At 41.6% G+C, this 13168-nt stretch overlaps 1 protein-coding gene across 9 annotated transcripts in view; it reads left to right on the plus strand.

Annotated features, from left to right (window-relative positions):
* Window positions 1-13168, plus strand: part of MED12L (mediator complex subunit 12L) — a 343992-nt gene that overhangs the window by 326912 nt on the left and 3912 nt on the right. For all 9 annotated transcript variants that reach the window (XR_010139264.1, XM_054552827.2, XM_054552829.2 and 6 more), the window contains one exon: window positions 10720-10801. Coding sequence is in view for 8 of the 9 variants with exons in the window: in XM_054552827.2 (XP_054408802.2) it covers window positions 10720-10801 (82 nt within the window). In the remaining variant the exon portion in view is untranslated. The remainder of the gene's footprint in view (window positions 1-10719; window positions 10802-13168) is intronic.

Here is a 13168-nt window from a genome sequence, read left to right on the forward strand (position 1 = left end):
CCCAGCCCACTGACTCAAATGTTAATCTCCTTTGGCAACACCCTCACAGACACACCAAGGATCAGTACTTTGCATCCTTCAATCTAATCAAGTTGACACTCAGTATTAACCATCACAAGTCCACCCCTTGTCTACTTGAGCCCATACACACCTCCTGAGATCAGACATAATCTTCAAATAAAGACAATAATAAGGTTGTAATTACAGCTAACATAATACAACTATCCTTCGTGCAACCGGAAACGCACCAATCCCCAACCCAAATACTATTACATAAAGTTAACAATACTTAAATCCTGATATGAAGTCAGTAAATCGTATGTCACATGATAAAGGAAAAGGAAATAAAATTAAGATATTAGTACAAGTGTATACCTGCACAAACATGTTTTTAACAAAAGAAGGAGGAAATACTCATGACAGTTACAGTCCTCTTTTCTGCCACTGTCACGTGGTCATAGCTGGTATTGATGACTACCTTCTTCTACCCATTCTGTATTCCCTTCACCTTCAGCAAGCACCTCAGCAGGTTGTGTTTTTTTTCCTGGTTGAGTGACCCAAACCTTCATTCCTGAGGGGTCTGGATCATTTGTAGTCCTGTCTGGTTTGGGCTGTTGTAGTTTCCCATTGATCTTAATCACAGGGCATAGTAACACTAAGAGACACCCTAATGGATCTCGTGTATTCCATGAATGCTCTGCTGTGGAATAGTAGACTGATTTCATCTTGATAGTCCAGGTAAATCACCCCAGCCAGCAGTGTAACTCCCTTCTTAGCCTGTTGGCTTAAAGGTAGGAGGAGCCCAAAGTGTCCAGGTGGCAATCTTAACTTCCAGTTTAATAGAATCATTGTATTCCTAGTGGCAGTGTTCCTCCCTCTGGAACTAAGACCTCTAGGCCGGCAGAACGTAATGTTGCAGGAACAGGAAGCAAAAATGTTGCTGGTGGATCACCAGGAGTGATGGTGAGTGGTGCCACTTCCACTTCCACCCCTTGATTCCTGGACTTGTGAATCCTGGCTATGAGAGAAACAGTACTATATATTGGATGCTGATTCAGAGCATACACGGCCTTCTGGAGAACTTTGCCTCAGCCCTGCAAAGTATTGTCACCTAATTGGCATTGTAATTGTAACTTCAAAAGGCCATTCCACCATTCTATCAATCCAGCTGCTTCAGGATGATGGGGAACATGGTAAGACCAGTGAATTCCATAAGCATGAGCCCACTGCTGCACTTCTTTAGCTGTAAAGTCAGTGCCTTGGTCAGAGGCAGTGCTGTGTGGAATACCACGATGGTGGATAAGGCGTTCTGTGAGTCCATGGATGGTAGTCTTGGTAGAGGTGTTGCGTTCAGGATAGTCAAACCCACATCCAGAGTAAGTGTCTTCCAGTGAGGACAAACCTCTGCCATTTCTGTGGTGGAAGAAGTCCAGTATAATCAACCTGCCACCATGTAGCTGGCTGATCACCCTGAGGAATGGTGACATATCGTGGGCTCAGTGTTAGTCTCTGCTGTTGGCAAATTGGGCACTCAGTGGTGGCCGTAGCCAAGTCATCCTTTATGAGTGGAAGTCCACGTTGCTGAGCCTGTGCGTAACCTCCATCCCTGCCACCATGGCCACTTTGTTCATGGGCCCATTGAGGAATGACAGTGGTGGCTGGGGAAAGAGGCTGAGTGGTGTCCACAGAATGGGTGATCCCTATCCACTTGATTATTAAAATCTTCCTCTGCTGAGGTCACCCATTGGCGAGCACTCACATGGAATACAAATATCTTCACAGTTTTCAACCACTCAGAGAGGTCCATCCACATACCTTTTCCCCAAATTTCTTTGTCACTAGTTTTCCAATAATGCTTCTTCCTGTGCTTTACTGTGTTTTTTTGTTTTGTTTGTTTGTGTTTGGAGACAGAGTGTTGCTCTCTCACTCAGGCTGGAGTGCAGTGGCACAATCTTGGCTCACAGCAACCTCCACCTCCCGAGTTCCAGCAGTTCTTGTGCCTCAGCCTCCCAAGAAGCTGAGATTACAGGCATGCACCATCACACTAGGCTAATTTTTATATTTTTAGTAGAGACGGGGTTTCACCATGTTAGCCAGGTGTCTCGAACTCCTGACCTCGAGTGATCCACCTGCCTGGGCCTCCCAAAATGCTGGGATTATAGGCATGAGCCACTATGCCTGGCAAGAAAATTTTTGTATTTCCTTTTATCTTTTGGCATTTTTCTTTTTCTTAATAGTTCCACTAAGATGCATTATATGTATTATAAATATATTTATTTATATTTTATAAACATCTCCAGCAGATTCAGTTCTTGGTACTAGCCAAAGCTCTCCATTCTTTGTTTTTTTCTTTGCTAGAGAAGAGGGTGGTAAGGTAGCTGTTGAAGATAAGTGAACTCTTCCTGCTTTGGGGTTCTGATTCATGCTGTATCAAAGCAGAAGTGGTAATGGTAACACACTGCCCCCCATCCCCTGACTTGTCCTGCTGCCGTCTGGTGACATTCACAGTTGAATTCAATAAACGCTTTTTTCTTAGGGTAGTGCAGAAGTCATTGCAGTCATGTGTGTGTGGTGGAGACCAGCACCCTGCCAGATGTTATAGAGCGTGCCAGTGAAACATCACTTCCTGCACTAGAGGACTTAGAATCATAGGAAGTGGCTCAATGGCAGGACTGCCTGTGGAAAGTAGTTTATGGTTGCTGAATTTTTGATAGAAGAGCTGGAGGCATTGTATTAGTTTGCTAGAACTCCCTAACAAAGTACGCAAACTAGATGTCTTCAACAACAGAAATGTATTGTCTGTTTTGGGGGCCAGAAGTCCAAGATCAAGGTGTCAGCAGGGTTGGTTCCCTCTGAGGGCTGTGAGAGAGAATCTGTTCCATGCCTCTCCTCCAGCTTCTGGTGGCTTGCTGGGACTCTTTGGCATCGCTCGGCCCGTGGAAGCAGCACCCTGAGCTTTGCCTTCACCTTCACAGGCATTCTCCCTGTGCATATACGTTGTCTACTTTTTTATAAGGACACCAGTCCTTATACATTTCTACTTTTTATAAGGATACCAGTCATATTGGTTTAGGTCCCATCCTAATAACCTAATTTCAATTTGATTATCACTGTAAAGACCCTGTTTCTAAATAAGGTCACATTCTGAGGCACTGGGTGTTAGGACTCCAACATGTCTTTTTTAGGGAACATAATTCAACTGAAATAATAACAGGTCAGAAGGTGAGAGAAGTTTGGGAAGCCTTGACAAAGGAGGCTGAATGTGGCAGATGTTGAAGGCAGCAGGATTTGATTCATTGCTTTTTTTTTTTTTTTTTTGAAAAGAAAAAATTAAATGTTAATTTTTTTTTAGAGTTAGAATTCAAGTTTTATTTAGAATTAATGAAAATTTTTTTTTTGTTCTTTTGTTGCTGTTGTAAGAGGGACAGAACTAGTTTTTTTTTTTAGCTTTTGCACAAGTCCATTCTATTTTAATGCATTCTAGGAGATCATAAAATATATATATATTTTGAAACAGAGTCTTGCTCTGTCACCCAGGCTGGAGTGCAGTGGTATGATCTTGGCTCACTGCAACCTCCGCCTCCCTGGTTCAAGTGATTCTCCTCCCTCAGCCTCCCGAGTAGCTGGGATTACAGGTGCCTGCCACCATGCCCAGCTATTTTTTTTTTTTTTATACTTTAAGTTCTGGGGTACATGTGCAGAATGGATTCATTGCTTTTTGACTATTTTGTTCATCTCTTTGCTTGTTGACGGCATCAGCTGGGATGTGTGGGACAATGATCATCCCTTGGTTTTGGCTGTAAAAAATCACTTTAAAAACTTATAAAAAGTTAACAACTTGTGAAAATGACTCAGGACAGAAGTTAGTGCTTCTTTAAAACGTGTCACCAGAAAACAGAGTTTTTCTGTGAAAAGAGCAAGAAAGACTAAGACAAGCCTGTTTACAAATTAAATCTGGTCTGGACTTAATATCAATGCCTGTGTTGCCATTTACTTACTTAAGTTGCTTGTATTCTGTGAAGGAAAAACATCTGGAAATAAAGACATGGGTGCCCTTGCTAGGAAAATATATTTGGCGTGTCTAATTTTGGCCTAAATTATAGTTCTTGACTAGAAAAATATTTTTAATGCTTATTAAATTATTAAATAATTTTAATGCTTATTGTTATGATTAACTCTTAACTAAATATGTTGACAGACCATGATCTTTTCTTTAAAACTACTTCCAGTGTTAAGAAAATAATGTTAACACCATCCTTCTGCGTCATTTCCTTTCATCTTAAACTCAGGTGGTCTTAGTTTGGTGACTTAAAAAAATATGCTAACAGAAAGCTTTAAATAGTTGGCTTTTTACATCGACTGATCCTTGTGTCCGTTTCATATTATATTGAATATTTGCCTTTTTAAAATATGCATAATGGTAGCAATAGTTACTTAATTACATTAAATTTTAGTCAGTGATCACTTGTGAAATTGTCCTTTACTCTTCCTCAAGAAATTCATTTGTTCCATTCAGAGAAGTTGAGATATTTTTTCACTCTGCCTCTGGAATTGGGAAGTAGCATGTACAGATAATATGATTCTCCTTTTGAAGTGGAAGAAATTAGGTCCAGAGAATATTGAGCTACGTTGCCTTCCTTTGCATGAATTTGGAAATTTTTTTTTTTCTTTTGGAAGGAAAAGAAGAAGTAATATTTATAGAAAGAGGTTGGGGAAGAAATATCAGGAGATTTCTGGTAACTGGATAGCCAATATATCTGATATAGAACTTTTTTCTTACTAAACTGCGTACAGATTAGATGACTCTGCCGGACGCGATGGCTCACGCCTGTAATCCCAGCACTTTGGGAGGCTGAGGTGGGTGGATCACGAGGTCAGGAGATTGAGACCTGGCTAACACGGTGAAACCCCGTCTGTACTAAAAATACAACAAATTAGCCGGGTGTGGTGGTGGGTGCCGGTAGTCCCAGCTACTCGGGAGGCTGAAGCAGGAGAGTGGTGTGAACCCCGGGAGGTGGAGCTTGCAGTGAGCCAAGATCGCGCCACTGCACTGTAGCCTGGACGACAGAGCAAAACTGTCTCAAAAAAAAAAAAAAAAAACAAAACAAAAAACAAAACAAAACTCTATGCAAGTTGCTAGTTACCTTGAAAATAAACACACAACAAATTCTGAAACACATCAGCTGCTAGCTCTGTCTGAGAGTGTGGACTGAGAGTGTGCCGCCCTGTGAGAGTGGAGGTGTGGCTGAGTGCATGCACAACCCTATACGTTGTTGTTCCTTCCGCTGCCGCTTGTAGGGACAGACGACCATGCTTCATTCGTCGGAGGAATCTGTGGACTGTCAGTTGGTAGTGCAGTTTTAAAATAAAATGTTGCCTTGCTGCTTTGTTCTTTTGGTAACAAATGGAGTGGTCACAGCAAAAACCTCTTAACTGTCATGAGGGAAGGGATGTATTTTACTCTGGTGCCCTTGGAACCCAGAAGATTGCCTGGATTTTGATAAATATTTGTTGAATGACTCATTTGTTGGATGTCAAAGCAATGAAAAAAACCTTTGTTAAAATCACACATTATCCGTAAGAAAGGGAAAACACAATTCAGGAGGCAAGGTGTCCAGACCGTCTGAGCATCCGTAGGTCCATCACTGAATCAGTCCTGCGGCTGATTTTGTCAGCATATGCTTTTGCTGACAGGGCAAGTTCAAGTTTTGAGACAAAAAATATTTAAATGATGTTTATTTAAATAGAAATTACTAATTAGCAGCACATTTTTGCCTATGCTGTGATTGAGCAGAAGAAGTAAATGTTATTGAATAAAATAGGAATTTAGAGATCAGTCAAGATACATTATCAGAATTTTAATTTTAATTTATTTTAGAGACAGAGTCTCACTCTTGTCAGCCAGGCTGGGGTGCAGCGGTGTGATCATGGCTCACTGCAGTCTCAGACTCTTAGGCTTAAGTGATCTTTCCACCTCAGCCTTCCAAGTAGCTGGGAACTACAGTAAATACATTTTTGTTTTTGTTTTTTTTTTTAATTCAGCAAACAATGGTATTTCCTGGAGAGTGGTTATACCATGTTGATTAGTTATACCTGACAGTATTAAGCTGGGTATTCAGTCTTGTGGTTACAGCAGGAGCATGGCACGGCTTCTGCCTCTGAGAAGTAAAAATCCAGAATCCTAGAGAGAGAAGCAATTATCATGTTAAACCATATGTTTGCTAATAGAGGCATTTACACAGTACTAAGGTTACAAAAGCAGTGATTCACTCTTTAAATGCTTGAGGGAATGGATGATAACTTCAGCTGATCTTTGAAGGATGAGTAGATTTATGGGAAGGGTAGAGTGGAACGAAGTGGGGAGGAAGTGTATTCCAGGAGAAGGGATGAACATCTGCAAAGGCACAGAGGGGAGAGATCATCTCCTGTATGGATATGGGCCAAAAAATCTTTCCCACTTCATTTATCACATTTGAATAGGGAAGGCAAAACATACATAGATTATGATTTGGGGGACCTCTAGTAAACCTCACTGAACCTATTTATTGACCTGTTTTGGTAAATTAAAAATTCAACTCCCATCACAGTGATGATTCCAAAATCTCACCAAGCACCTGAACCACTTCAGGGAGCCATTTTAAAAATTCAGATTTCTGGCACATTAGCTACAGAAATTCTAATTCAGGAAGTCTAGAGAGGAGTCCCAGGAGGATAATCCTTTAAATTTCCCCCAGTGATTTTGTGCTTCCTCAGCCACATACAGGGTTCAGTTCTTCACAGGAGGGGTTCGGTTTGAATTGAAATGCTCAGTAGTGAGGCTTCTGTAGGGTGTTGGAGGCAGCCCTCGTCCCCTGGTGGTAGGTGCTCCAGAGCCCAGAGCATCTGGGGCCTATTGCCTGTGCGTGTACAGGTGAAAGCAAGTTAAAATTAGTATCCAGAGGCCTTGAGAGGAAGCAGATGTGGTAAAACACTGTAAGAAGATTGGAGATACAGACCATGTACTTCTGGTCAGTTTAAGGAAGTTGGTCAAATTTCTTGGCCTCAGAATCCCTTCATGTTCAAAAATAATTGCGGACCCAAAGAGCTTTTGTGTATCAATATTTACCATGTTAGAAATCAAAACAAATATTTGTTAATACTAAATATTGTTATGTTTAGTACCTAAAGATAAACTCATGTTACTGGAAGTAACATGCTTTTATGAAAAATAGGCATATATTTCAAAATAAAGTTATATGAGAATGACATGGTTTTACTTTTTTTTTGAGATATGGTCTTTGTTACCCAGACTGGAATGCAGTGGTATGATCACGGCTCACTGCAGCCTTGACCTCGTGGGCTCAAGTGATCCTCCCACATCAGCCTCCCAAGTAGCTGGAACTACAGGCATGTACCACCATGCCTGGCTAATTTTCATAATTTTTTGTAGAGATGGTGATTTGCCATGTTGCCCAGGCTGGTCTCGAACTCCCAGGCTCAAGCTGTCTGCTCACCTTGGCCTCTCAGAGTGCTGGATTACAGGTGTGACTCACTGTGCCTGGCCTGTTTTACATTTTTGAAAATGTCTTCAATGTCTGGTTTAATAGGGAACATTTGATTTGTTGTAATAGCACATGTTATGTAGGCTCTGGAAAGCTGTAATGTACATGCATGAGAAAATAAGTGAAAAAAGCAGATAATGTCTTAGTATTTATTTTGAAAATGGTTTTGACCTTGCAGGTAACCTGGCAGAGTCTTGGGGACCTCTCCCAGGAATCCCTGGATCACAATTTGAGGCCCTCTGACTATGTACCTCTTAAGCCACCCTCAGACCACCCTGCACTCCCCAACACACACACGCACACACGTGTACACAAGCTTCCTAGGGTATACCTAGTTACTGCCTAGGCTCTGCAAAATATAGTATCTGAGGCAACCACTACAGTGTTTTATTCTGTGAAATACTCTATTTGAAGCGGGCTTTAAATGAACATAAGGCAGCAGCTATGTGTTTGTTGAGTGAATAAATGTTGACTATTTATACACCATGTACCCCAATATGCTGTTCAATCAGCTTAGACATCTTTATAGCCAGCCTTTTAGAATCTATAATTATTTCCAAATAAGTTAATATTTGGAAGCTGGTATTTTCAGTCATGGATAGGCTTGAGGGGAATGTAGTGGTTGGTCAAAGGGTCCAAAGTTTGATTTAGACAGGAGGAATAAGTTTTGTTGATCTATTGCATAGCAAGGTAACTATAGTTAATAATGTAATTCCAGAATTGCTAAAAGTAGATTTTAAATGTGTTCACCACAGTGAAATAAGTCTGTAAGATGATAGATGTGATAGATATGGGACATTTTCTGGGGGCAGCAGTCTTAACCAGTCAGAAGTGAATAGCAAAATTTGACATGAAGTCATTGGTGGCAAAAGCTGACCTGAATAGACATGAGGCTCTTTTCATTTATCCTACCTGATATAATTATTCATGTGCTTGCTACAGAAATGTAATATGCTTGATTATGGAGTGCTGTCCCACATTTTGACTGGTCTGCTTATAAGGAATGTTTCTTAGTAAACTGCATATTTTCAGATTCCAAAGCGCATATCTGTCTTAGGACTTTGGATAAGAGATTGAGGACAGTTACAGCTGAGTCAGGATTAAATATGCTAATAGACACATAGAATGTCTGGAACAGTACCTGGCACATAGTACAATAGTTTCCCGAAGTAAGCATAAAAACGATTGAATAGAAAAGAATACTAACATTTCCATATAAATGAAAGATTGATTTTTATTTTTTACTCTTGATTTGGGCAATGGAAAAAAATGGCAAGCTGCTGCTTCTCTCATTTGTATTGGGGAAAATAGTAACATTGGTGGAGGAAATAGTTCATTAGTTTTGTGGATCTTTCTTGTTACTAGGAAAGTTGTGGGAATTGAAGGCTCTTAGAATTAGTCATTCCTTCAGTTGCTACTGAGCACCTGCTGTGTGCCTGGCAGTGCTGGATCTTACAGATACATCAGTAGATATGCCAAGCCCTTGTCCTTCAGTCACTCACTGTCTAGTGGGAGAGAAACAGTTGAACCAGCTGTCATGCCAAATACTCAGTTTTGAAAGTATCAGTTTGGTAATGCCCTCTAAATAGAGGATAAGACAAGATTGCCAGATAAAATACACGGCTCCCAGTTAAATTTGAGTTTCAGGTAAACAATGAATAACACTTTAGTGTATATCCCAAATACTGCATGGGATATACTTATACTAAATGCAGTATTTGTCATGTGCAATATTTGGGACATGCTTGGAACTAAAACATTGTTTATTTGAAAATCACATTTAACTGGACATGCTGTGTTTTTATTTGCTAAATCTGGCAACTGTACTTACAATCCTGGGCTATTCTTGGCAAGCTCTGAGGAGGAAATAGATATTGCACTGGCGTTGGGTAATTGAGGAGTCTTTTTCAAAAGACAAATTACAAAGGTATGGAAAACCAGCTGGGGGTGATGGCACACTCACTGACTGCCCCTAATCCCAGCGGGATGAGAAGGGGAGAGAGGTAGGGAGGCTACCTGACGGGAGCTGCAACCTTCCCGGAGTGGGGTGTGTCCAGCCAGCACAGACTCTCATGGAGGAAAATTGGCAAAGACAAAACTTCACTCTGCTCCCTCCCAGCCTCACTGTGCTCCTATGCTCCAGTCTCCTGGGAGCACCCCCTCACCACCTAGAAGTCGGAGGGCAGAGGGGCCAGCCTTGTTGATGCCCTCCCCACAGGCAGCCTGATGAGCACACGGAGAGTGGGCACATGGGAAACAGCCAGCACAGTGCTGGTGTAGGTGCCTGTGTCAGAACGCCTCCTTTATGACAGTGACAGACCAGGAGGAGAGAAGAGGGTTGGGGGAGGAGAGAAGGAGAAGAAAGAAAAGGAGAAAATGATAGTCTGAAATTTGAAGATTAAGATAAAAAAGTAAATTGGCACTACCAGTGATTCTAACCAAAAGTAATTTTGCTTCTAGTAGATGCTGATTTTTTTCCTCTTTGGAATAACCACAATTTCTTGCATCAACTTAATGGATAGAATCAGGGCACGTGGCCCCCTATATTGTGCCTCTAACCTGGTTCTTCCTACAGAACCTGTATTTGCATGGCCCTGGGAATTCACACTTTCTTAAAGTTAGTGCCTCACTCACTCATCCTGCCCAGGCCCCGGCTCTGAGGGTGGGATTAGCAAACCTTCATCCTCCATCATATGGGGAGGGTGTAGTCTCAAATGAGCCCTAGTCCTAGGGCACCACTCTGCCTCACCAGATTATTTTCTCCCATTTGCGCAAGGCACAGCCTGTAGTCCTTGAACAAATCTTCCAACCAGAGAGCTTTCATTTTGCCAATATTAATATCATGATACTCATGAGCTAGCTGGTGAAGGGTGAGATGACCAGGATCTTTCAGCTGCTGAGCTACGTCTAACAGTGTGGAGTTCTTCATTGGGGCTCTTCAAATAAATGCCAACTAATAACCTGGAGCGTGGGTTCCTGAATAGATGGGGTACTTCAGATGTTCACCAGATGTACAACAAGGTGTAGATGAAAATCCACACACACTTGTCATAGCCCTTTTTTCGTGAAGTGTTGAGAAGTACCTTACAGACTGTCTGGCCCTGCGAGTTAGTCTCTGTTCTTGTCTGTGATTGGCACCATGGAATGATTTCTGTCCTTTCTTCTGTCGCCATTACAGTTTCCCAGGCAAGGCTTGCAGCAGACCCAGCAGCAGCAGCAGACGGCTGCCTTGGTGCGGCAGCTCCAGAAGCAGCTTTCCAGTAAGTACCCCTGTGTGTCATGGAACAGATGGCTCCTGGAAAATTAAAAATAAGCCAGCAAAACAAAGTGGCGGCTCTCCCAAGATGGTACCATCTTCCTCAGTACAATGTTCATGTTATTTGGTTTAGCCCAAGGTATTTTCATTCTGTCTTGGTTTGGTTTTGGCTTGAATGCTTCCTTTCCTGGGAAAGCCCCAATTTTTCTCAAATTCAGTGAAGATACTTTCTTTTTCTTCCACCAGAACCTAGAAATATTTCTTCTCATTGGGGGGACTCCTATGGAATCAAAGGTGTCCTTTGTTTAAAGCTACAGAGTTCAGGGAGCATCAGCTAATGCCCTTAATTATACAGATGAATAAAGTTAGCTAACCTCTCAAAGATCTTCAGATAGAGGGAGGGCAGCACCAAACTGTCAGACTGTGAATATTCTTACCACTGCACCACCCGACCCTTCTGATAGTGACTCATGAATCGAAACCTATAACATCATAGACAGCATGGCGGGACAGTGTTTTCTCCCTAGTAACCTTGCCTGTAGTGCTGGTGTGGTGCTTTTTTTGTTTTGTTTGGTTTCGTTTTTTAATGTGCTGCCTTTCTAGAGAATTTACCAACAGCCCATTTCATCATACCTCATCTCATTGCCAGCAGTGTGCTCCCATGAATTGAATCACCCCTGGGCTGGTGTCATAGGACAGAAAATCCTTTTAGAAATGGGAGCAAGCTCCCTGTGATGCAAAGAATATTAGCCTGGAAGTCAGGAGACGTAAGTTTTGGTGTCAACTTGGCCGCCATTGTCTGGATCGTGTAGTTTTTCCATCCGTGCAATGAGTGAGACTAGCAGTTTGCTCTTGGTCTTGGATTATGTACTTGTGAGGTACCAGAGTGAAGACCAGTTTGAGGTGAAGGCAGTGGTGCAGGTCTGGTAGCCTGCTGAGAGGTAAGGAAACAGGTCATGTAATTACTGAGGGGCAGCTTGGTTTTAGTCTTCATTTTCTGCCTGGCTGCTGTGTGAGTTGATTTTCTGACAGAAGGATGTCCCTCTTACACCTTAGTGTCTCTACCACTGGATACCCAAGATTTTTTTCTTCTTTAAAAATATTTTCCTCTTATCGCCTCATTTAATGTCAGTTAAATCAAGTAAATCTTCATTTCTAGCTACTGTTTACTGTTTAATAGATCTGGTCTATTAAAACACATTTGTAATTAAAATCTCATTATGTTTCACTAATTCCAGAATCCTTATTCTTATAGAAAATACAATCTTAAGGCAGATTTTTTCTTCTAGTGTTTAGAAATAGGTACCTATGATTTTTATAAAGTGGCACCTGTTTGGGGAAAGATAGCTACTCTTAGTTCCTGTCTACCAGAGCTCAGCTTTTTGTTAAAGACATCATTTATGGAGTACTTTCTAGGACCCAGGCACTAGGACTTTCCATATATTGATTTACTTTATTTTTAACCCACCCTGTGAGATTACGTATTATTACTGTTCCCACATTACAGATGAGGAAACAACTGAAGAACAGGGACATTGACTAATTTGCCCAGGGTTTTTCAGCTAATAGAGCTGAGACTTGAACTCAGAAGCATTCCTTCCAGAGCCCACCTCTTAACCACAGTATATACTCAGCTGCCTGATAAGCAGTTATGCCAGACTTCATTATTGAAGGGTGGTGACTAAACTGAGCTGCTCACCACACAACTCCAGAGGGCTCCTTTGATAGCATGGCCCATGTGAATGGGGCCACCGGATTTGAATACTCCAGAGTTAAACAAGCAGTAGCTGTTTCTAAGCCCATGTCATTTTTTGGTATCTACTGACCATTCCTTTTTTTGTATGCATGTGCAGGCATGCATGTCTACATAGGCACATGCTGGAGTCATCACACACGGACACTCTTGCACCTGCATATACTCTTGCACGGTTCTGTTGTACGTACCTTATGGCCATTTGCAGAAAATTGCCCAGTTCCAATCTAATTTTTTCTTACCAATTATGTGTTAAAGTGGAATTGCTGACTTTCATAAGCATTTTGAGAACTTTCAATGTTTTATGAAACTTTTACTGTACTCCTTTTGAAAGTTAATACCAAGTAGTTTAGTTCAGAGGGAGACACTCTGGATGGGCCAGTAACCTAAATCCTGCGGCCTTGCATTGGCAAGTGTGGACTGTGAATAAAGTTGTCCCCTCTGTGGGGTGGTACTTGAATCCCACCACAAGGGTTTATCAGGACAAGGATAGTACTCTCTGGCCATTCTGTTTCCCTGTACCTGCAGCTGGTACTGAGAGCAGCGACAAGAGGGTAGCATCCATCTGTGCAATAGTTTTGTATCTGTAATTTTGGTTGAATTTATTTTTCTCCTTAG

Source organism: Pongo abelii, chromosome 2, assembly GCF_028885655.2.
Source record: "Pongo abelii isolate AG06213 chromosome 2, NHGRI_mPonAbe1-v2.0_pri, whole genome shotgun sequence".
NCBI lineage: Eukaryota > Metazoa > Chordata > Mammalia > Primates > Hominidae > Pongo > Pongo abelii.